We start from the raw sequence: 24,787 nt of genomic DNA on the forward strand, positions 1-24,787 counted from the left end.
CAGTACCTCCACCTGCCACACACACACACACACACACACACACACACACACACACTCACACACACACACACACACACACACAGATATTGCAACGTTAGCTCAGTTAATAAAGAATACATTCCAAGCACACACTCAGAGCCATAAACCTGGGAAATCAACAAGGACCCTCCCCTTCTCTCTCACTCACTCACTCACACACACACACACACACACACACACACACACACACACACACACACACACACACACACACACACACACACACACACACACACACACACACACACACACACACACAAACACACGCACACGACCCATCACATCCTGGTTAGAAATCAACAACTCCTTTTGTTCTTGAGTCTCTCCCTTTTCGGTGCCTCAGTCTACCTCCCTACACCACTCCCCTCAATCCAGACTTACCCTCCTTTCCATACCTTCCTTCCCTCTCTCTCTTCCTTCCCTGTTCTCTCCTCTCCTCGCTGTGTGTTTAATCAGCCTCCATTAATACCTGCATTCCAACAGCCTGAGGAATGTCTTAACAATGTAGTTCTGTTCCTCTTCCTACAACCACAGCTACTGAGAGAGGGGGGGGAGACAGGGAGAGACGTTGATAAAGAGGTGGGGAGAGGGCGGGGTGGGGGGGTGGAGAGGGAGACAGGGAGAGACGTTGATAAAGAGGTGGGGAGAGGGAGGGGTGGGGGGGAGAGGGAGACAGGGAGAGATGTTGATAAAGAGGTGGGGAGAGGGCGGGGTGGGGGGGTGGAGAGGGAGACAGGGAGAGACGTTGATAAAGAGGTGGGGAGAGGGAGGGGTGGGGGGGAGAGGGAGACAGGGAGAGATGTTGATAAAGAGGTGGGGAGAGGGCGGGGTGGGGGGGTGGAGAGGGAGACAGGGAGAGACGTTGATAAAGAGGTGGGGAGAGGGCGGGGTGGGGGGGGGAGAGGGAGACATGGAGAGATGTTGATAAAGAGGTGGGGAGAGGGCGGGGTGGGGGGGGAGAGGGAGACAGGGAGAGAGGTTGATAAAGAGGTGGGGAGAGGGTGGGGGGGTGGAGAGGGAGACAGGGAGAGAGGTTGATAAAGAGGTGGGGAGAGGGGGAGGGGAGAGATGTGGGGAGAGGGCGAGGGGGGGGGAGAGGGAGACAGGGAGAGACGTTGATAAAGAGGTGGGAGAGGGCGAGGGGGAGGAAGGGGAGAGATGTGGGGAGAGGGCGAGGGGGGGGGAGAGGGAGACAGGGAGAGACGTTGATAAAGAACTGGGGAGAGGGCGAGAGGGAGGGGGGAGAGATGTGGGGAGAGGGCGAGAGGGAGGGGGGAGAGATGTGGGGAGAGGGCGAGGGGGGGGGGGGAGAGGGAGACAGGGAGAGAGGTTGATAAAGAAGTGGGGAGAGGGCGAGAGGGAGGGGGGAGAGATGTGGGGAGAGGGCGAGAGGGAGGGGGGAGAGGGAGACAGGGAGAGATGTTGATAAAGAAGTGGGGAGAGGGCGAGAGGGAGGGGGGAGAGATGTGGGGAGAGGGCGAGAGGGAGGGGGGAGAGGGAGACAGGGAGAGATGTTGATAAAGAGGTGGGAGTGGGCGAGGAGGAGGAAGGGGGAGAGATGTGGGGTAGTGCGGCAGTATACTGCCCTTCGGCAGAAAACACTTTAAATTCAGACACACAGTATTGAATAGAATACTCCTACCTCTCTCAGACAGACACTCAGGCACTATTAGGTACACAATAAAACAACCAGGAGTATCCCTTACATAGTGTCACTCACTGCAGTAACACAGTCACCCACATCAGCTATGCCAGCTGTATCAGTCAGGGCAGAAGTAGAGAGAACCAGTAGCACCAACAACGGCCTGATCTGCCTCCCTTGTGAGAGGCCTTATTAATGAACATGTGTCCTCTCTGGCCCTTTGATTAACCAGTTCAACCCTGACACGCTGTTCAGTATGCGCCGGCACGGACGCACCCACACACACCGCCCATTAACACACACACACACCCCAACTGCCCCTGCACACGCTCACTGATGCCTGACTGACGAGGAGGGTCCGCATTAGAGGTCGGCCGATTAATTAGGGCCGATTTCAAGTTTTCATAACAATTGGAAATCTGTATTTTTGGGTGCCAAATTTTTTTTAACCTTTATTTAACTAGGCAAGTCAGTTAAGAACACATTCTTCTTTTCAATGACGGCCTAGGAACGGTGGGTTAACTGCCTCGTTCAGGGGCAGAACGACAGATTATCACCTTGTCAGCTCGGGGGAACTAATCTTGCAACCTTACAGTTAACTAGTCCAACGCAATAACGCCCTGCCTCTCTCTCGTTGCAAACCACAAGGAGACTGCCTGTTACGCGAATGCAGTAAGCCAAGGTAAGTTGCTAGCTAGCATTAAACTTATCTTATAAAAAACAATAAATCATAATTACTAGTTAACTACACATGGTTGATGATATTACTAGATATTATCTAGCGTGTCCTTCGTTGCATATAATCTGACTGAGCATACAAGTATCTAAGTATCTGATTGAGCAGTGGTAGGCTGAAGCAGGCGCGTAAACATTCCTTCAAACAGCACTTTCGTGCGTTTTGCCAGCAGCACTTCGTTGTGCGTCAAGCATTGCGCTGTTTATGACTTCAAGCCTATCAACTCCCAAGATGAGGCTGGTGTAACCGAAGTGAAATGGCTGGCTAGTTAGCGCACGCTATTAGCGTTTCAAACGTCACTCGCTCTGAGCCTTCTAGTAGTTGTTCCCCTTGCTCTGCATGGGTAACGCTGCTTCGATGGTGGCTGTTACACTGGCAATACTAAAGTGCCTATAAGAACATCCAATAGTCAAAGGTATATGAAATACAAATGGTATAGAGAGAAATAGTCCTATAATAACTACAACCTAAAACTTCTTACCTGGGAATATTGAAGACTCTTGTTAAAAGGAACCACCAGCTTTCATATGTTCTCATGTTCTGAACAAGGAACTTCAACATTAGCTTTCTTACATAGCACATATTGCACTTGTACTTTCTTCTCCAACACTGTGTTTTTGCATTATTTAAACCAAATTGAACATGTTTCATTATTTACTTGAGGCTAAATTGATTTTATTGATGTATTATATTAAGTTAAAATAAGTGTTCATTCAGTATTGTTGTAATTGTCATTATTACAAATAAATAAATAAAAATCGTCAGATTAATCGGTATCTGCTTTTTTGGTCCTCCAATAATCGGTATCGGCTTTGAAAAATCATATTCGGTCGACCTCTAGTCCGCATCGTTCATTACCATGGCTACGGAGACACCCAGTGGGGTGGGGCTTTAGGGAGGGTTATGAGAATAATAGGATGCTGTTTTAGTGGTACCTGGTGTTCTCTCTCTCTCAATCTGGGCCCTAAACCTTCCATGTCCTTTCCCTATACCATTCCCCCTTAATGAACTTTAACATTATCATCGTGATCCATCCGTCCAGGGAGAAAGCAAGATGGACGCCCATAAGGGCATTTCAATTACTTTAGTCCTTCATAACAACAGGCATGAATCAATTAGGAGTCTCTTAAATCCAACATCACTGGTGGAATTACCATCCATCACATAGATCAGATGGGCAAGTCATTTTGAATAATTTAGCATTACGGAGTCGTAACCGAAATTGGATCCTATCGATTCAATATTAAATATGATTTTGGATAACGCAAGATAGTTCTTCCTAGTGCTGGATTGGATCAGATGAAATCAACTATGAAATGATATGATACTCTACTTATGTAGCACCACAGTAATATAAACTAATAAAAGAGAAATCTAGGTATTCAATTCAGTTCTGTGCTTCGAAGACCATTCACTCAGAAAGACAATAAGAGCCAAATCTGGCACAGACATGTTCATTGAAGAAGACCCCTTAGGGCTTAAACAGATCTGTACAATAACAACAAGCCCAAGGCTTTCCTCTGTGGGTGAGATGACATAGAGTGAGAGACAGAGAGACAGAGAGACAGAGCGACAGAGAGACAGAGAGACAGACAGACAGAGTGATAGAGTGATAGAGACAGAGTGTGAGACAGAATGAGAGAGTGTGTAGGAGAGGGTGAGAGAGAGAGAGAGAGAGAGAGAGAGGGGGTGAGTGAGTGAGTGAGTGAGTGAGTGAGTGAGTGAGGGTGAGAGAGAGAGTGACAGTGAGAGAGTGAGTGAGTGAGTGAGTGAGTGAGTGAGTGAGTGAGTGAGTGAGTGAGTGAGTGAGTGAGTGAGTGTGTGAGAGAGAGAGGGAGAGAGAGAGAGAGAGAGAGAGTGGTCCTGGGGTCCTGGGGCTCTGTTCACAAACACAAACACATCCCAGGACAGCAGCACAATTAGACCCAACCAAATCATGAGAAAACAAAAAGATAATTACTTGACACATTGGAAAGAATTAACAAAAAAACAGAGCAAACTAGAATGCTATTTGGCCCTAAACAGAGAGTACACAGTGGCAGAATACCTGACCACTGTGACTGACCCAAACTTAAGGAAAGCTTTGACTATGTACAGACTTAGTGAGCGTAGCCTTGCTATTGAGAATGGCCGCCGTAGGCAGACCTGGCTCTCAAGAGAAGACAGGCTATGTGCTCACTGCCCACAAAATGAGGTGGAAACTGAGCTGCACTTCCTAACCTCCTGCCCAATGTATGACCATACTAGAGAGACATATTTCCCTCAGATTACACAGATCCACAAAGAATTCAACCAGTGAAGAACAAACACCATATTTATGCTTATTTATTTTCCCTTGTGTCCTTTAACCATTTGTACATTGTTACAACACTGTATATATATATATATATATATATATATAATATGACATTTGTAATGTCTTTATTGTTTTGAAACTTCTGTATGTGTAATGTTAACTGTTATTGTTTATTTCACTTTTGTATATTATCTACCTCACTTGCTTTGGCAATGTTAACACATGTTTCCCATGCCAATAAAGCCCCTTTAATTGAATTGAAATGAGAGTGAGTGAGTGAGTGAGTGAGTGAGTGAGTGAGTGAGTGAGTGAGTGAGAGAGAGAGAGAGAAAGAGAGAGAGACAGAGAGAGAGCGAGAGAGAGAGACAGAGAGAAAGAGAGAGAGAGAATGCCATAGAGTTAAAACTCAGACTGTCTGCCAACTCTTATTGAGAAATGACATGTCAGTTAACTGTGTTATCTGTGGGAATCACCGGCACTTCAAACCCCTCCGGCCTGATTACCATTATTTATTAGTGGGAATGTCAATCAAACTTGGAATGAAATCATGATCTGAGACCTCCCGCTGTCACCCTGCTGTGGATCCTATTGTGGTGGTGATTAGCAACAGACGGTCCAGGCACTCATCTCTGATCTGTCTCTGGCATAGAGAAGAGATGTAAAGGGACAGAGGAGGACAGGTAGAAGAGAGAGAAAGACAGATAGAAGAGAGAGAAAGACAGATAGAAGAGAGAGAAAGACAGGTAGAAGAGAGAGAAAGACAGATAGAAGAGAGAGAAAGACAGGTAGAAGAGAGAGAAGGACAGATTGAAGAGAGAGAAAGACAGGTAGAAGAGAGAGAAGGACAGATAGAAGAGAGAGGACAGGTAGAAGAGAGAGAAAGACAGGTAGAAGAGAGAGAAAGACAGGTAGAAGAGAGAGAAAGACAGATAGAAGAGAGAGAAAGACAGAGAAGACAGAGAAAGACAGGTAGAAGAGAGAGAAAGACCGATAGAAGAGAGAGAAAGACAGGTAGAAGAGAGAGAAGAGAAAGACAGATAGAAGAGAGAGAAAGACAGATAGACAGGTAGAAGAGAGAGAAGGACAGATTGAAGAGAGAGAAAGACAGGTAGAAGAGAGAGAAGGACAGATAGAAGAGAGAGAAGGACAGGTAGAAGAGAGAGAAAGACAGGTAGAAGAGAGAGAAAGACAGGTAGAAGAGAGAGAAAGACAGGTAGAAGAGAGAGAAAGACAGGTAGAAGAGAGAGAAAGACAGATAGAAGAGAGAGAAAGACAGATAGAAGAGAGAGAAAGACAGGTAGAAGAGAGAGAAAGACAGATAGAAGAGAGAGAAAGACAGATAGAAGAGAGAGAAAGACAGATAGAAGAGAGAGAAAGACCGATAGAAGAGAGAGAAAGACAGATAGAAGAGAGAGAAAGACAGATAGAAGAGAGAAAGACAGATAGAAGAGAGAGAAAGACCGATAGAAGAGAGAGAAAGAGGTAGAAGAGAGAGAAAGACAGATAGAAGAGAGAAAGACCGATAGAAGAGAGAGAAAGAGGTAGAAGAGAGAGAAAGACAGATAGAAGAGAGAGAACGACCGATAGAAGAGAGAGAAAGACAGGTAGAAGAGAGAGAAAGACAGATAGAAGAGAGAGAATACATGAGTATTCACACCCCTTTGCTATGACACTCCAAACTGAGTTCAGGCACATTCCGTTTCCTCTGATCATACTTGAGATGTTGATACAACTTGATTGGAGTCCACCTGTGGCCAATAAAATAGTTTGGACATGATTTAGAAATGCACCTTTCTGTATAAGATCCCACAGTTGACAGTGCATGACAGAGCAAAAACTATACCATGAAGTCCAGGGAACTGTCCGTAGAGCTCCAAGAGAGAATAGTGATGAGGCATATATCTGGGCAAGGGTATAAAACAATTTCTAGTGTTGAAAGGTTCCAAGAGTACACTGGTCTCCAAAAAATATGGATCTACCCAGACTCTGCCTAGAGCAGGCTGTCCAACCAAACTGAGCAACTGGGCAAGACGGACCTTGGTTAGGGAGGAGACCAAAAACCCATTGACCACTCTGACAGAACTACAGAGTTCCTTGGCTGAGATGGGAGAACCTGCCAGAAGGACAACAGCACTTTACCAATCTGGGCTTTATGGGAGTGGCGAGACAGAAGCCACTCCTGAGAAAAAGGCACATGACAGCACGCCTGGAGTTTGCAAAAAGGCATATGAAAGTCTCTGAGAGTGTAAGGCAAAATATTCTGTGGTCTGATGAGACATCCAACTCATCACCGTCTAACACTATACCTCCCGTGAAACATGGTGGTGGTAGCATCATGCTATGGCCATGCTTTTCAGTGGCAGGGACTGGGAGACTGGAAGGTGTCACAGGAAGGCCAAAAATATCATCAAGGACAACAACCACCCGAGCCACTGCCTGTTCACACCACTCAGAGAGGCTGCTGCCTACACTGAGACCCAATCAATGGCTACTTTAATAAATGGATCACTAGTCACTTTAAACAATGCCACTTTTTAAATAATGCCACTTTAATAATGTTTACACATTTTACATTACCCATATCATATGTATATACTGTATTTTATACCATCTACTGCACCTTGCCTATGCCGCTCAGCCATCGCTCCTCCACATATTTATATGTACATATTCTCATTCACCCCTTTAGATTTGTGTGTATTAGGTAGTTGTTGTGGAATTGTTAGATTACTTGTTAGATATTACTGCACTGTCGGAATTAGCATGTAGCATTTCGCTACACTCGCATTAACATCTGCTAAAATGTTATTTTATTTTGATTTGACAAAGTATTGACTCACGGGTGTGAATACTTATGTAAATTAGATATTTCTGTATTTAATTTTCAATACATTTGCAAAACTTTCTAAAAACATGTTTTCACGTTGTCATTACGGAATATTGTGTGTAGATGGATGAGAAAAAAAATATTTTTCATTAATTTGGTATTCAGGCTGTAACACAACAAAATGTGTAATTGGTCAAGGGGTATGAATACTTTCTGAAGGTACTGTATGTAAGACAGAGAAAGGGATTAAGGAGGTGAGAGAGGCAGAGAGGTGAGAGAGGTAGAGAGGTAGAGAGGTGAGAGAGGTAGAGAGGTGAGAGAGGTGAGAGAGGTAGAGAAGTGAGAGAGGTAGAGAGGTGAGAGAGGTAGAGCGGTGAGAGAGGTAGAGAGGTAAGAGAGCTAGAGCGGTGAGAGAGGTAGAGAGGTGAGAGAGGTGTGAGAGGTAGAGAGGTGAGAGAGGTAGAGAAGTGAGAGAGGTAGAGAGGTGAGAGAGGTAGAGCGGTGAGAGAGGTAGAGCGGTGAGAGAGGTAGAGAGGCGAGAGAGGTAGAGAAGTGAGAGAGGTAGAGAGGTAGAGAGGTAGAGAGGTAGAGAGGTGAGAGAGGTAGAGAGGTAGAGAGGTGAGATAGGTAGAGAGGTAGAGAACACGCTGTGACTTGAGGAGGATATTAACTGTGTTTCCTCTGTAACTCTATCCCACCACTGTCTGTCTCTGTTAAAGTCAAGTTCACACAGGCTTTATTGGTCATGGTGGAGAGAGAAGGGGGCTATGGAGCTGTGGTCGTCCTGGGAGAGGAGCGGAGGTAAGCTACACCTCCAACAAACAAAGACAGTGGGTTTGGACATACTACACTGTAGTGGACATACGATCTGTTCCCTGATGTTACACTACTGTACCTTCACTGTAGTGGACATACGATCTGTTTCCTGATGTTACACTACTGTACCTTCACTGTAGTGGACATACGATCTGTTTCCTGATGTTACACTACTGTACCTTCACTGTAGTGAACATACGATCTGTTTCCTGATGTTACACTACTGTACCTTCACTGTAGTGGACATACAATCTGTTTCCTGATGTTACACTACTGTACCTTCACTGTAGTGGACATACGATCTGTTCCCTGATGTTACACTACTGTACCTTCACTGTAGTGGACATACGATCTGTTTCCTGATGTTACACTACTGTACCTTCACTGTAGTGGACATACAATCTGTTTCCTGATGTTACACTACTGTACCTTCACTGTAGTGGACATACGATCTGTTTCCTGATGTTACACTACTGTACCTTCACTGTAGTGGACATACAATCTGTTTCCTGATGTTACACTACTGTACCTTCACTGTAGTGGACATACGATCTGTTCCTGATGTTACACTACTGTACCTTCACTGTAGTGAACATACGATCTGTTTCCTGATGTTACACTACTGTACCTTCACTGTAGTGGACATACGATCTGTTTCCTGATGTTACACTACTGTACCTTCACTGTAGTGGACATACGATCTGTTCCCTGATGTTACACTACTGTACCTTCACTGTAGTGGACATACGATCTGTTTCCTGATGTTACACTACTGTACCTTCACTGTAGTGGACATACGATCTGTTTCCTGATGTTGCACTACTGTACCTTCACTGTAGTGGACATACGATCTGTTTCCTGATGTTACACTACTGTACCTTCACTGTAGTGGACATACAATCTGTTTCCTGATGTTACACTACTGTACCTTCACTGTAGTGGACATACGATCTGTTTCCTGATGTTACACTACTGTACCTTCACTCTCAGCTAACGCACCGGGAAGCCCCATTTCTCACAGAGAGCGACCTTAACTCAGACTTAGGAAATATGTATACTAGAGGTCGACCGATTATGATTTTTCAACGCCGATACCGATTATTGGAGGACCAAAAAAGCAGATACCGATTAATCTGCCAATTTTTATGTATATATTTGTAATAATGACAATTACAACAATAGTGAATGAACAATGAACACCTTTATTTTAACTTAATATAATACATCAATAAAATCAATTTAGTCTCAAATAAATAATGAAACATGTTCAATTTGGTTTAAATAATGCAAAAACACAGTGTTGGAGAAGAAAGTAAAAGTGCAATATGTGCCATGTAAGAAAGCTAACATTTCAGTTCCTTGCTCAGAACATGAGAACATATGAAAGCTGGTGGTTCCTTTTAACATGAGTCTTCAATATTCCCAGGTAAGAAGTTTTAGGTTGTAGTTATTATAGGAATTATAGGACTATTTCTCTGTATACCTATTGTATTTCATATACCTTTGACTATTGGATGTTCTAATAGGTACTCTAGTATTGCCAGCCTCATCTTGGGAGTTGATAGGCTTGAAGTCATAAACAGCGCAATGCTTGAAGCACAGCGAAGAGCTGCTGGCAAATGGAGGAAAGTGCTGTCTGAATGAATGCTTACGAGCTTGCTGCTGCCTACCACCGCTCAGTCAGACTGCTCTATCAAATATCAAATTATAGACTAAATTCTAATATAATAACACACAGAAATACGAGCCTTAGGGCATTCATTTGGTCAAATCCGGAAACTATCACTTCGAAAAAACAAAACGTTTATTCTCTCAGTGAAATATGGAACCGTTCTGTATTTTATCTAACGGGTGGCATCCATAAGTCTAAATACTGCTGTTACATTGCACAACCTTCTATGTCTGATATGTCAAATTCTGGCAAATTAGTTCGCAACGAGCCAGGCGGCCCAAACTGTTGCATATACCCTGACTCTGCGTGCAATGAACGCAAGAGAAGTGACACAAATATATACTTGTGCATTGATTTTAAGAAAGACATGGATGTTTATGGTTAAGTACATTGGTGCAACGACAGTGCTTTTTCGCGAATGCGCTTGTTAAATCCCCCGTTTGGTGAAGTAGGCTATGATTCAATGATAAATTAACAGGCACCACATTATGCGATTATATGCAACGCAGGACACGCTAGATAAACTAGCAATATCCTCAACCATGTGTAGTTAACTATAGATTATGTTAAGATTGATTGTTTTTTATAACATAAGTTTAATGCTAGCAAGCAGCTTACCTTGGGTCCTTGCTGCCCTCGCATAACAGATGGTCAGCCTGTCATGCAGTCTCCTCGTGGAGTGCAATGTAATCGGCCATAATCGGCGTCCAAAAATGCAGATTACCAATTGTTATGAAAACTTGAAATCGGCCCTAATTAATTGGCCATTCCGATTAATCGGTCGACCTCTACTGTATACAAACACACACACACACACACACACACACACACACACACAGACACACACACACACACACACACACACACACACACACAGTGACAAAAACATATGTATACAGTACAGTACACTTTCATACACACACAAGCTGAAATTGGTGTGAACACACACATGATCACACACACACATTCCCTCCTGTATGCTTCGAGTCTGTCTCTCTCTTCCACCTCTCCTTCTGCTCTACCTCTCTTCCTATTCCACCGCTCCATCTCTCCTCCTGTTCCACCTATCCTCCTGCTCCACCTGTCCTCGTGTTCCACCGCTTCATCTCTCCTCCTGTTCCACCTGTCCTCCTGCTTCACCTGTCCTCCTGTTCCACCACTTCATCTCTCCTCCTGTTGCACCTGTCCTCCTGCCTCACCTGTCCTCCTGCTCCACCTGTTCTCCTGTTCCACCGCTTCATCTCTCCTCCTGTTCCACCTGTCCTCCTGCTTCACCTGTCCTCCTGCTCCACCTGTCCTCCTGTTCCACCGCTTCATCTCTCCTCCTGTTCCACCTGTCCTCCTGCTTCACCTGTCCACCTGCTCCATCTGTCCTCCTGCTCCATCTCTCCTCCTGTTCCACCGCTTCATCTCTCCTCCTGTTCCACCTGTCCTCCTGCTTCACCTGTCCTCCTGCGACCTGTCCACCCGCTCCATCTGTCCTCCTGCTCCATCTGTCCTCCTGCTCCATCTCTCTTCCTGCTCCTCCTCTCCGTGAATAATTTATATAGCAGGGTTTGTCAAACAGTGAGGTTAACCATGTCCAGCTAACCATTAACTACATTATAAAGCAGGAGAAATGTCTCACACAGAGGAATGTGTATGTTCTCCTTTAACAGAATGGGACAACATTGAACTGGAGATTGGAGATGAAAGAAGAAAAAATAGTAATAATAGTAGTAAATCCCTGCATCACACACACACACACACACACACACACACACACACACACACACACACACACACACACACACACACACACACACACACACACACACACACACACACACACACACACACACACACACACACACACACACACAGCTCTTTAGCCTGGTGAACTCTCTGTCACATTCCATGGGATGGCGATAAGATTGAAAAGAACCCCTGTTACACAACTGCCATTTGTTGACCACTCCTTAAGCTTAACAGGGCTGCCACTGACTGACTGACGAGGGGCAACAACTCACTCAGCAAGGGGTGTGTTCAGACACACAACCTCCACTCACACTCTCTCCAAAACCTTAGTCAACCATGTAAAGACCACTCCCAAACACAGCTCTAATGCGAGTACTGAAACAGCCATGTTGGTCAGGGGGGAAACACCCAACATCCACTCACACTCTCTCCAAAACCTTAGTCTACCATGTAAAGACCACTCCCAAACACAGCTCTAATGCGAGTCCTGAAACAACCATGTTAGTCAGGGGGGAAACACACAAGGTCTACTAACTGTCTATGCAGCCTTCCTCTAGTTCCGTCCTCAGCCTGTGGCATGCTGCATGGTGTGAAAGGACACAGGGTGGGAGAGGAGAGGGGTTCGTGTTTGAGAAGGGTTCTACAACTGCTGTTGAGGCAACTGTTGACGTCTGAGAAGCAACAACTTGAGAAGCTCCCACAGGACCCAAGACCCAGCTCAGAACAGGCAGACAGACAGGGGAGACGGGGGATGTCCAGAGGGGTTAGGGTTTCTTGTCCGCCGGTAAACTGAAGATCATGGGGTTTTCCACAGACTTCCTAATTGGTATTCCTAATTCTGACTTTTCGCACGTGTGTGTGTGTGTGTGTGTGTGTGTGTGTGTGTGTGTGTGTGTGTGTGTGTGTGTGTGTGTGTGTGTGTGTGAGCGTGTGTGCATCTCACTCTTTCAGTCTGAACAAACCAGGAACAACTGCTGACCAAGAAACATGAGTGGGGGTTGCCATGTTGTAGCAATAGATGGAATTTGTAGGCCATGATCCTTCCTCTCTCTCCCACTCTGCCTGACACATATTTATATGTAGCTCTAATAGCCAAAGCCTCCTCTCTGTGTGTGCTGAATGCCTAAAAAGCCCCATGGATCCTGAATGAAGGCTCTTTGGCGCAGCATGTTTCTACTGCACTCCCACTAAATGCATCGGCAGCACTTAACCTTATCTCCCCGAATAGCTTTTGAATCTTAAATGTTCCTTGCAATACAGCCCCCCAACCCCCATTCCTTCTCCTTTCAAGGCTGCACTTGAAATGACCTACGACCCCCCGGCCACCTCTCTTCACTATCATCATCATCTGTATCATCTTCCTCCCTTGAGACAACAAAACAATCGGGAACTGCAGTAACACAAGTCAGCTGTAATCACCCCTCGTCCCATCCCTTGATCTCATCCTCTCTGTTTCCTTCCTCCCCTTAAAACCCCATGAAGCCACTAATGACAAGACAGCCTTGAAGCAGCAACCATGGAGAAATCAAAGGCACTAGTAGTCAGCTTCCTCTCTCCGTATCTCTCCCTAATCTCTCTCTGTCCCTCTAACCTCTCTTCCTCCCTCCCCAATCTCTCTCTGTCCCTCTCCTTCTCTTTTAACCCTGTAGTGTGTTTACTGTTTAAGACTGTTGTGTTGGATGGAATAGAACAGAGAGAGAGAGAGAGAGAGAGAGAGAGAGAGAGAGAGAGAGAGAGAGAGAGAGAAAGAGAGAGAGAAAGAAATAGAGAGAAAGAAAGAAAGAAAGAAAGAGAGAGAAAGAAAGAGAGAGAGAGAGAGAGAGAGATAGAAAGAGAGAGAGAGAGAGAGAGAGAGAGAGAGAGAGAGAGAAAGAGAGAGAGAAAGAGAGAGAGAGAGAGAGAGAGAGAGAGGTGAACAAACACTGGGATGTTTGCTGAGGAAACAGAGAGGGAAGGGGTGTGTCTTATTTTTAAGTAATTAAAAAATAAGTCCTAAAGCTGGGGTCAAACATCTCCTAGGTTGGATTTAAAAACATCCCAGGCCAGCACCCTATCCAACGCACACATCACAGCAGGACCTTCCTCCCAGTATCCTCTCTGGGCTGTGCACAAAAGCAGTAGCTCCAAACACAACACAGTAAATCACCACAAACATCAATACACATCAACGACTCCCTCCAGTGAGCCACCATTACCCAAAACAAAAAAGGTCTAGAGCGAGGGAGGAGAAGAAGGGAGGATGGAGACAGAGGGAGAGAGACAGAGACAGACACGAGATAGGGTAAGAGAGAAATTAGAACAGTGACCAGGTTAATCCAAACTATTAAAGCATGTGTTTATGGATGTGTGTGTGTGTGTGTGTGTGTGTGTGTGTGTGTGTGTGTGTGTGTGTGTGTGTGTGTGTGTGTGTGTCCGCATCCCAGCATTCTAATCATGGCTCTAGCTGCTCTTTTTGAAGACCTTTGATGATATTAGGATGAAAAGCTCTGAGGAGTGTTTCTGTGAACCACATCCTCCGCTAGCTGACTTCAAACTAGGATTAACCCCGTGAAACCTGTCATTTTATAACCAGATGCCCACCGTTGCCTGCCTGCCTGCTGCCAATTCACCAACTGGGCTGTTAGAATTCCCCCTGTGGGGTTTCACAGAGAACAAACAACAGAGATAAGAAAGAGCACTAGTTTGGATTTGAAAAGGTTAGGACGACTTAAACCCTGTCCACAGTAACGCTCATCCACTATCATGAGGATTTATGCAGAAAGATTAAACCCCGTCCACAGTAACGCTCATCCACTATCATGAGGATTTATGCAGAAAGATTAAACCCCGTCCACAGTAACGCTCATCCACTATCATGAGGATTTATGCAGAAAGATTAAACCCCGTCCACAGTAACGCTCATCCACTATCATGAGGATTTATGCAGAAAGATTAAACCCCGTCCACAGTAACGCTCATCCACTATCATGAGGATTTATGCAGAAAGATTAAACCCCGTCCACAGTAACGCTCATCCACTATCATGAGGATTTATGCAGAAAGATTAAACCCCGTCCACAGTAACGCTCATCCACTATCATGAGGATTTATGCAGAAAGATTAAACCCCGTCCACAGTAACGCTCATCCACTATCATGAGGATTTATGCAGAAAGATTAAACCCCGTCCACAGTAACGCTCATCCACTATCATGAGGATTTATGCAGAAAGATTAAACCCCGTCCACAGTAACGTTCATCCACTATCATGAGGATTTATGCAGAAAGATTAAACCCCGTCCACAGTAACGCTCATCCACTATCATGAGGATTTATGCAGAAAGATTAAACCCCGTCCACAGTAACGCTCATCCACTATCATGAGGATTTATGCAGAAAGATTAAACCCCGTCCACAGTAACGCTCATCCACTATCATGAGGATTTATGCAGAAAGCTTCATTGTTCCACTGCAATGTGGTCTACATGAACCCAGCAGAGAGTAACCACTACAGTGGCATATATCACATGAAAGGAAAGCTGCCAAATCACTGAAATGCGGTGGATGTATGAATGGACCGGTGTAGTACGGTGTCTTGGTGGTGAATGGGGCCCAACGTTGTAAAGTCTTGTGTGTTTTTGGATTAGCACCATTGTGTTGTGAAGAGGCAGCCCCTCTCTGCCAGAGAAACAATGTTTGAATGCACAGACACTCAGGACGAGCTCCAACCTGTCCATAGGAATACCACTCATTACTATAGGACCTCAGAGTTCAGCTCCGTCTCCATCTATCTCCCCTCTAACCCAAACCCAGTGGAGAAGCATGAATCACCCAAACTAATAGCAGTCCCAGTGCTCCTGCACCTACAAAGGTAGGACCTTAATTTGAGCCAGTTTTCTACAGCAGGAAAACAATCCTTCAGCAAAAGGAAATGGGAATTCTTAAGTGAATTATAATTAATGGGCATTTTTGTTAATGGACATTTTCCAGAAAATTCTCAGCAACAAAAGAGTGATCAAATTAAGATCCTACATCTATCTGTACACCCCCAGGTTAAACGACAAAGGGGGCAAATACCAGCTCGCTCCCTCAAAACAGCCCTTATCGACCTGTCACTCAGAGTGGTGTTAGTTATAATTGTTTAGAGCTGTTGCACAATAAGAGGAATCTATATGGATCACGTGTGTGTGTGTGTGTGTGTGTGTGTGTGTGTGTGTGTGTGTGTGTGTGTGTGTGTGTGTGTGTGTGTGTGTGCTAACTTAGAATACCATCAGCGCCCCTAACCCACTTAAAAAGAGCTTGAAGAAGCCCACTGGCTTTTATCTCCACTGGCTAAATGGCAGGCTTTTAATTTCTCTGCCCTAATACCATAATAATTACACATGGCAGCGTGGGGGGGGGGGGGGGGGGTTTGATGCCGACGGGACAAGTAGAAATTAAAGCAAGGAAATTACTGGGGGAATTAAGGAGTTGATAGACAAAGGGTGGAAGCTCAGAGTTTCCTACAGCACCTTGAACTCAGCTGACGGCCTGTCTCCGCGATTCTCTCTGCCACCCTCCTCAGTGACCCACCCCCCACCTCACCCTTCCTCACCTGACCCCACCCTTCTCAGTGACCCCTCTCACCCTTCCTAACTCGACCCCACCCTTCTCAGTGAGCCCCCCCTCACCCTTCCTCACCCAACCCCACCCCCTCTCACCACAAGAGAGCAAGGCTGAGACAGTACAGCCAGCGACCACTTTTAGGACGTGAAAGCAGCAAAAGCACCTTTCTACCAACAATACCCACCAACGTTTATCTAAACCCACACAATAAATTACAATAGACAACTGCTGTCACGCCCTGACCATAGAGAGCCCTTGTTTCTCTATGGTGTAGTAGGTCGTGACTAGGGGGTATTCTAGTTTATAATTTCTATGTTGTGTTCTAGTTTATATTTTCTATGTTGGTGTTTTGTATGATTCCAAATTAGAGGCAGCCGGTAATCGTTGTCTCTATTTGGGGATCATATTTAAGTAGCTATTTTTCCCACCTGTGTTTGTGGGATATTGTTTCGCGTTTGTGCATCACGTAGTCACGTTTAGTTGTTTGTTTATTGATATATTTAGTTTTTTGTTTTGGTTTCTCTTTGAATGAAATATGTGGAACTCAACATCCGCTGCGCCTTGGTCCCGTTCTTACGACAGCCGTGAAAAATGCTGCATACACCTACACGTGTTTCCCCCGACGCCAAGCTTCTGGAACTTCCAACACATCAAGTGCCTCAGAGCAAAGAACAGGTGTGATACAGTCATTTACTAGTTCAAAAGTAACTTTCCTAATCAGAAATAATCCTCAATCTGACAAATCTTTCTGATCCCTGTCTGGCATGACGTTGTTCTAGAAGTTTGGCTGTTGATGATTCTAACTCTGGGTGACATGGTATGGTGTGCCGAGGGAGACATTTCCAACCTGTACGGTTCAACCGGTCACAGGTCAATTGCATTGCCGTCAGTACAGGCATGCAAAGCACACTGGGACGGTCTTGATGTCATCACCGCATATTTGTGTCACACACACTGTGTGGGGTGTTGTGTCCTGTGGTCCTTTTTGGTGCACCGTGGAATAGTTTTGTAGTGAGTGTGTAGCGTGTTATAGTTGTGTATGTGTGAGACAGTCTCCCACAGAGAAACCTGCTATTATTAGACAAACGAGCCGGAGGGAGGGAGGAGGGGTCGGGGGTGAGATTAAGGGAAGATAGGAGAGGGAGCATTCTTGTCCCCTTTTACAGTGAGAGAGAGGCGTACTGCACTAAAGTTTAGGGGAGTGCTGCAGGCGTGTCTTGGACCTGGACTGGTTGCTGTGGAGGCGGGGACTAGTGTTTCATACTGTCCTATGTGCAGACTAAAGGGCCAGGGGTGGGGACTGGAAGAGCTAAGAACAGGAGCTCACTTAGCTACAATCAAGGGACCACCCACTGTTGTATCCAGCCTCCTACGTGAGGTACCAGGCCTTCCATTAGCTGGCTTTGGCTTTTAGTACAGACACCTGTTTAGTCTCAGACACACAGTCTACACAGTGGCATCATGAAGGACTGGGCTCATATACACACAGCCACAGCAACACAGCCCAGAGAACAACTGTCTCAAAGACCAGGTGAAGAGTGGATGGAGGGAGGAGGAGCAGGGGTGGAGAGGACGGGCGGTGGAGAGGACGGGTAGTGGAGAGGACGGGGGGTGGAGAGGACGGGGGGGTGGAGAGGACGGGGGGGTGGAGAGGACGGGGGGGTGGAGAGGACGGGGTAGTGGAGAGGACGGGGGGGTGGAGAGGACGGGGTAGTGGAGAGGACGGGGGGTGGAGAGGACGGGTAGTGGAGAGGACGGGGGGTGGAGAGGACGGGGTAGTGGAGAGGACGGGGGGTGGAGAGGACGGGGGTGGAGAGGACGGGGTGGTGGAGAGGACGGGGGGGGTGGAGAGGACGGGGGGTGGAGAGGACGGGGTAGTGGAGAGGGCGGGGGGTGGAGAGGACGGGGGGGTGGAGAGGACGGGGTTGGAGAGGGCGGGGGGTGGAGAGGACGGGGGGTGGAGAGGACGGGGTTGGAGAGGACGGGTAGTGGAGAGGACGGGGGGGTGGAGAGGACGGGGGGGTGGAGAGGACGGGTAGTGGAGAGGACGGGTAGTGGAGATGACGGGGTAGTGGAGATGACGGGGTAGTGGAGATCTGAGAACAGTGTGGTAGAGGTTTAAAGGGAAAAGGGAAGGTCGCTGGAGAGAGTGAAGGATGGTGCAGAGCGAGGGATGAATGGAGCTGGCGAGACTGAGGGATGCAGAGAAAAGGAGGGATGGGTGTAGAGAGAGGGAGGGGTGTTGCTGAACACCAGCCAGTTAAACTCAGATAGGCAGAGATCCAGATTGGGGAGATAAAGAGGGGGATTTTTGATGGAGGAAAAAAAGAGAAAGACAGAAAGTTGCAGATATTTTTTTATTTTTAAAGATGATGAGTGAGAGGCAGTGGTGAGGAAGAGCAATAGATAAGTATAGAGAGAGGGGGAGAGAGAAAGAGAGAGATGCAGTGCCTTGGCCAAATGGACACACCCCACCCTAAAAGACCAAACAGCCTACAGAACCGCACTCGTTATTTATATAACTCAACATGTATGTAGCCTAGCAACCTTTTTATCCATAAGAGACAAGAGAACAGTGGAGTGGAAAAACTAAATGATAGCGTTTGAAAGCATGAAACGTTGCTCAAATGTGGGGCAGATAATGCAAACTATAAATAAATCATAAGGTTAGTGTTATCTACCGGTAAGGTTGTGAGTAGGCCTACCCATAATTCATAAAGGCCCACATATCAATCAATTTAATAACACTCCGTATAGTCCGAGGCACATCACACCCCATCCGACGCATTCTGAACAGCTAGCTCATTGATCATAGATCAAATACATAGCGGTCATTCCGGCCGAGACAGGCCGCCGGGGCTCAGCTACAGGCTACTGCAGTCCGTTGTGCGCTCGGAAGTGCACTCTACTGCGGAGCAAGGGGTTCCCACACGACTACAAAGGAAAAGTGCGGTCTGGGTTAACCCCTAAAACATCTCACGAATTTAACATGATCCGTCACTTCGTTCAAAATGTGCTGCGCATCAAAGAGTTAGCCTACTTGTAAGTATTTTTTCTCTATTAATTTAAAAATAGTTCACTGACAAGTCCAGCATTTCTCCAGACACAAATGCCGAGATTTTCAAAGTCTCGATTTACACCTGTTATTTTGGCACCGACTGGCACTCAATAACAGGTTGTTTTCACATAAAGCGGGTGACAAGAACAAATTGCCAAAGGAAACAAAATATGCACAAGGTACAATAAAGTTGTATAACCCACTAACGCATGTAAAACACTTTCGTAATGTGATACGCAGTCCATAGCCTACTCTGATATAACGCACTGCGATAGTTGAAGGAGAAACAACCGTACAGGCAATGAAGAGATTCATAGCCTCCAGCCAAGAGGAACCAGCAGCAGTGGGCGAAAACAACATTTACTTTCTAATATAAAACAGACGGGGACGCGTGAAATCCAAGTCTTACCTTGCAATGAAAAGCAAAGCAGCAAGGTGCACGAGAGCGAAGCGCGTCCAAATGCTACCATCCCGTCCATGGCTCGATCTGTAACTTTTACAGATGTATTTAGCTGTTTTTCTTTAGGTGTTTCTGTCGTTATGTATTTGTGGCAACAGCAAGTCTTCAGTCGTCCAGAGTTGTTTCTCCCTCGCCCTCTCTCTCTTCGTCTCTCTCAATAAAGCGAGCGCTATCCCCCCTCTCTCTCACAGCGAGAAATCTGATGCTTGTGGCAGTCTTGGTTGATGTATTTCCACAAAAGGTGACCCACGCCCCCTCCCTCGCGCTCTCTCTCTCTCCGGCTACACCTCAGTTGCCCTGAAAAGACTTGCTTTACTATTCACATATGACTATATCGATGGTGGCGGTTTTTGACATTTAAAATAGATTTTCAAAAACAACATTAACACCGAAGTGGAAAGGAAAAACTCTTGCCAACTCCAACCACTATTTTTTGTTCCTTAGCCTTCAACGTCTATTATTAGGTTATTACAGATAATACATTAACAATATAGGCTAATGACATATATTTTTTATTTTCATTCATAACCAACAATAAGAACAATAATACACAGCCTACTACCTTGTTAGTTAATATCAGCTGTGGATAAAATCAGATTCAGAATCATATAGTTGAAAATCTCCAGTCCGTTCATATTCTGCATTTTTTATAGCCTACACACAATAGTCTCCCTAGCCCAGCATAGCCTACACACAATCGCCTCCCTAGCCCAGCATAGCCTACACACAATAGTCTCCCTAGCCAAGCATAGCCTACACACAATAGTCTCCCTAGCCAAGCATAGCCTACACACAATAGTCTCCCTAGCCCAGCATAGCCTACACACAATTGCCTCCCTAGCCCAGCATAGCCTACACACAATAGTCTCCCTAGCCCAGCATAGCCTACACACAATAGTCTCCCTAGCCCAGCATAGCCTACACACAATAGCCTCCCTAGCCCAGCATAGACTCCCTAGCCCAGCATAGCCTACACACAATAGTCTCCCTAGCCCAGCATAACCTACACACAAGTCTCCCTAGCCCAGCATAGCCTACACACAATAGTCTCCCTAGCCCAGCATAGCCTACACACAATCACCTCCCTAGCCCAGCATAGCCTACACACAATAGTCTCCCTAGCCAAGCATAGCCTACACACAATAGTCTCCCTAGCCAAGCATAGCCTACACACAATTGCCTCCCTAGCCCAGCATAGCCTACACACAATAGTCTCCCTAGCCCAGCATAGCCTACACACAATAGTCTCCCTAGCCCAGCATAGCCTACACACAATAGCCTCCCTAGCCCAGCATAGACTCCCTAGCCCAGCATAGCCTACACACAATAGTCTCCCTAGCCCAGCATAGCCTACACACAATAGTCTCCCTAGCCCAGCATAGCCTACACACAATAGCCTCCCTAGCCCAGCATAGCCTACACACAATAGCCTCCCTAGCCCAGCATAGCCTACACACAATAGCCTCCCTAGCACAGCATAGCCTACACACAATAGCCTCCCTAGCACAGCATAGCCTACACACAATAGCCTCCCTAGCACAGCATAGCCTACACACAATAGCCTCCCTAGCCCAGCATAGCCTACACACAATAGCCTCCCTAGCCCAGCATAGCCTACACACAATAGTCTCCCTAGCCCAGCATAGTCTACTGTGGGTAGAATCATTGTGTGTAGGCTAACAGACAATAACAACCCAGCAGACTAGTTTAGTATACTCATACGATTCATTCCTAGACATGTAATCCATTCTCCTCCAGGCATTTAGCTTACTAACCCCCATAGGCAATTCATGGATATGGGAGAGATAAGTGGTTTATAACAATATAATTCCAACTTGAATTCATTGAGTGTGTATTCTGTGACCTGGAGTTGGTTTTGTTTCAATCTGCTATACACTGGGAGGTTAGGAAGTATATACAAAGTCTGTGAACTACGAGAGGGAGTGGTCTGTGTAGGATGTAGGCTACTGTGGAGACTTAAATAACCAGGAGTGTCTACTGGTAATACTTGTTCCACGCAGAGCAGTTGACTTTTAACACACATTGCTGGGATGGTTGGGCCAAAACAGCTGTCTGATATTTGTTTTCCCCTGTGGAAGTGGAGATGGGATACGCTTCACTCACACACATCACTCACACACATCACTCACACGACAACAGGGAGGGGTCTGCAATCTGATGTGCATAGTAGGCTCCACACACACACACAAACGCACAAACACACACAAACAAACCCTAGTGTAGTTACACCAGTGATCCACTGAGGGACACGAGCAGCGGTTTATACTTACAGCGCGATGGGTGATGGGACAGCTATGTCATTACCATGGTGATACACACACGGCCATGACACCAGAAGGAAAGCACCTTTCCCACACTCTGCACTCAGTAATATCAATAACACTATCTCAGATATTGACCGCTCTGAGTTATCTGTGGCGTGTTGGAGATGGGTCAGAGCGACAGAGACACAGAGATAAGCTCAGCCTAAACCTAGAGGCTCTGATGTAAGGGCTGTAGTTTCAAATCAAATCACATTTTATTGGTCACATACACATGGTTAGCAGATGTTAATGCGAGTGTTATGAAATGCTTGTGCTGAGCTGAGCTGATGTCAGGGTGAAGGGGAGAAGTAGGTAACCTAGTGATTTACTATGTCATTACCTATTGGACTCCTGCAGGACTTGGAGAGAAGAGGATAGCATTCTGGTGCACAGCCTCTCTCTGACCCCATTCTAAGCCCCTCACCTTGCAGAGGTAGTCAGCTTGGGTATTTATTTTTGTATTTATTTGTTTATTTTATATTTATTTGTATTTATTTATTATGGATCCCCATTAGCTGCTGCTTTACTCTTCCTGAGGTCCAGCAAAATTGAGGCAGTTTATACAATTTTAAAAACATTACAATACATTCACAACACACGGTGTGCCCTCAGGCCCCTACTCCACCACTACTGCATATCTACAGTACTAAATCCATGTGTATGTATAGTGTGTATGTTAGTGTGTGTGTATGTATGTGTCTATGCCAATGTTTGTGTTGCTTCACAGTCCCCGCTGTTCCATAAGTTGACTGCCATACTCACTGATGTGGTTCACCTTTGGTTTGAACTTGTGTAATACAACAGTCTATGTCGCGTCTGCTATACACCCTGTAGCTTTCTCTTCCGCGGGGAACTGGGGATACCAGAATACTAGGACTATAATCTTTGATAGGGTGCTATTTGTAACCTAAAAATGTTTTTTTATCTGAACTGATAGAGACCTATCTGGAACCTTTTTCAGAGGGTTCTCCGACAGGGACAAATGGTTCTACATAGCACTCTTTTCTTATGAGAGTACCTGACAGGGAGTTGGTACAGGTTGGTACAGCTGATCACATAGTGCTCTTATTTCAGTTCTGAGCACATTAACAGTATTACAGGGCTTCTGGTTAATGTGAGTCAGAGTAGACAGTATCACTGCCTGGAAAAGAGCTGAGTGATCCTCCGTTAGGTCTGTGCCAAGACCAGAGATGAGAGAGAGAATAAGAAGGGAGATGATTTTGTCAGATGTCATCTATCCTATAATACTAAAGGAAGACATAAGGATTCACCTGAGCTCATAGTCTGCTCTCTCATTTCCTCATTTCTCTTAGCCTACATATTCCTGTCTTACCCAGAGGCTATATGTTAACTATCCTCTGGAATTAAAGAACTTAACCACCTCTTATATCCTCTCTTCATTATTCTTTCATTTTATCCCTTCCTTCCTTTGTACTACCCCCCTCTATACCCGTGTCTTTATCCCTTCCTTCCTTTGTACTACCCCCCTCTATACCGTGTCTTTATCCCTTCCTTCCTTTGTACTACCCCCCTCTATACCTGTGTCTTTATCCCCCAGTCTTTATCCCTTCCTTCCTTTGTACTACCCCCCTCTATACCCGTGTCTTTATCCCTTCCTTCCTTTGTACTACCCCCCTCTATACCTGTGTCTTTATCCCTTTATTCCTTTGTACTACCCCCCTCTATACCTGTGTCTTTATCCCCCAGTCTTTATCCCTTCCTTCCTTTGTACTACCCCCCTCTATACCTGTGTCTTTATCCCCCAGTCTTTATCCCTTCCTTCCTTTGTACTACCCCCCTCTATACCCGTGTCTTTATCCCCCAGTCTTTATCCCCCAGTCTTTATCCCCCAGTCTTTATCCCTTCCTTCCTTTGTACTACCCCCCTCTATACCAGTGTCTTTATCCCCCAGTCTTTATCCCTTCCTTCCTTTGTACTACCCCCCTCTATACCCGTGTCTTTATCCCCCAGTCTTTATCCCTTCCTTCCTTTGTACTACCCCCTCTATACCCGTGTCTTTATCCCTTCCTTCCTTTGTACTACCCCCCTCTATACCCGTGTCTTTATCCCCCAGTCTTTATCCCTTCCTTCCTTTGTACTACCCCCCTCTATACCTGTGTCTTTATCCCCCAGTCTTTATCCCTTCCTTCCTTTGTACTACCCCCCTCTATACCTGTGTCTTTATCCCCCAGTCTTTATCCCTTCCTTCCTTTGTACTACCCCCCTCTATACCCGTGTCTTTATCCCCCAGTCTTTATCCCCCAGTCTTTATCCCCCAGTCTTTATCCCTTCCTTCCTTTGTACTACCCCCCTCTATACCAGTGTCTTTATCCCCCAGTCTTTATCCCTTCCTTCCTTTGTACTACCCCCCTCTATACCCGTGTCTTTATCCCCCAGTCTTTATCCCTTCCTTCCTTTGTACTACCCCCTCTATACCCGTGTCTTTATCCCTTCCTTCCTTTGTACTACCCCCCTCTATACCCGTGTCTTTATCCCCCAGTCTTTATCCCTTCCTTCCTTTGTACTACCCCCCTCTATACCTGTGTCTTTATCCCCCAGTCTTTATCCCTTCCTTCCTTTGTACTACCCCCCTCTAT

At 45.9% G+C, this 24,787-nt stretch overlaps 2 protein-coding genes across 5 annotated transcripts in view; one reads left to right on the forward strand and one right to left on the reverse strand.

The window, feature by feature from the left end:
• Positions 1-20,164, reverse strand: part of bcam (basal cell adhesion molecule (Lutheran blood group)) — a 93,661-nt gene extending 73,497 nt beyond the window's left edge. For all 3 annotated transcript variants that reach the window (XM_036942444.2, XM_036942438.2, XM_090192751.1), the window contains exon 1: positions 19,816-20,164. In XM_036942444.2, the coding sequence (XP_036798339.2) occupies positions 19,816-19,885 (70 nt within the window). In that variant the 5' untranslated portion in view covers positions 19,886-20,164. The remainder of the gene's footprint in view (positions 1-19,815) is intronic.
• The window catches only part of LOC110537974 (adenosine receptor A1-like), a 46,363-nt gene continuing 38,519 nt past the window's right edge, over positions 16,944-24,787 (forward strand). The window contains exon 1 of one of the 2 annotated variants that reach the window (XM_021624473.3): positions 16,944-17,023. The gene's annotated coding sequence lies outside the window, so the exon portion shown is untranslated. Of the gene's footprint in view, positions 17,024-19,134; positions 19,391-24,787 lie in introns of those variants that run through there. The other variant, XM_090192753.1, reaches the window with a different exon arrangement.

This window comes from Oncorhynchus mykiss, chromosome 2, assembly GCF_057628025.1.
Source record: "Oncorhynchus mykiss isolate SJ-2025 chromosome 2, ASM5762802v1, whole genome shotgun sequence".
NCBI lineage: Eukaryota > Metazoa > Chordata > Actinopteri > Salmoniformes > Salmonidae > Oncorhynchus > Oncorhynchus mykiss.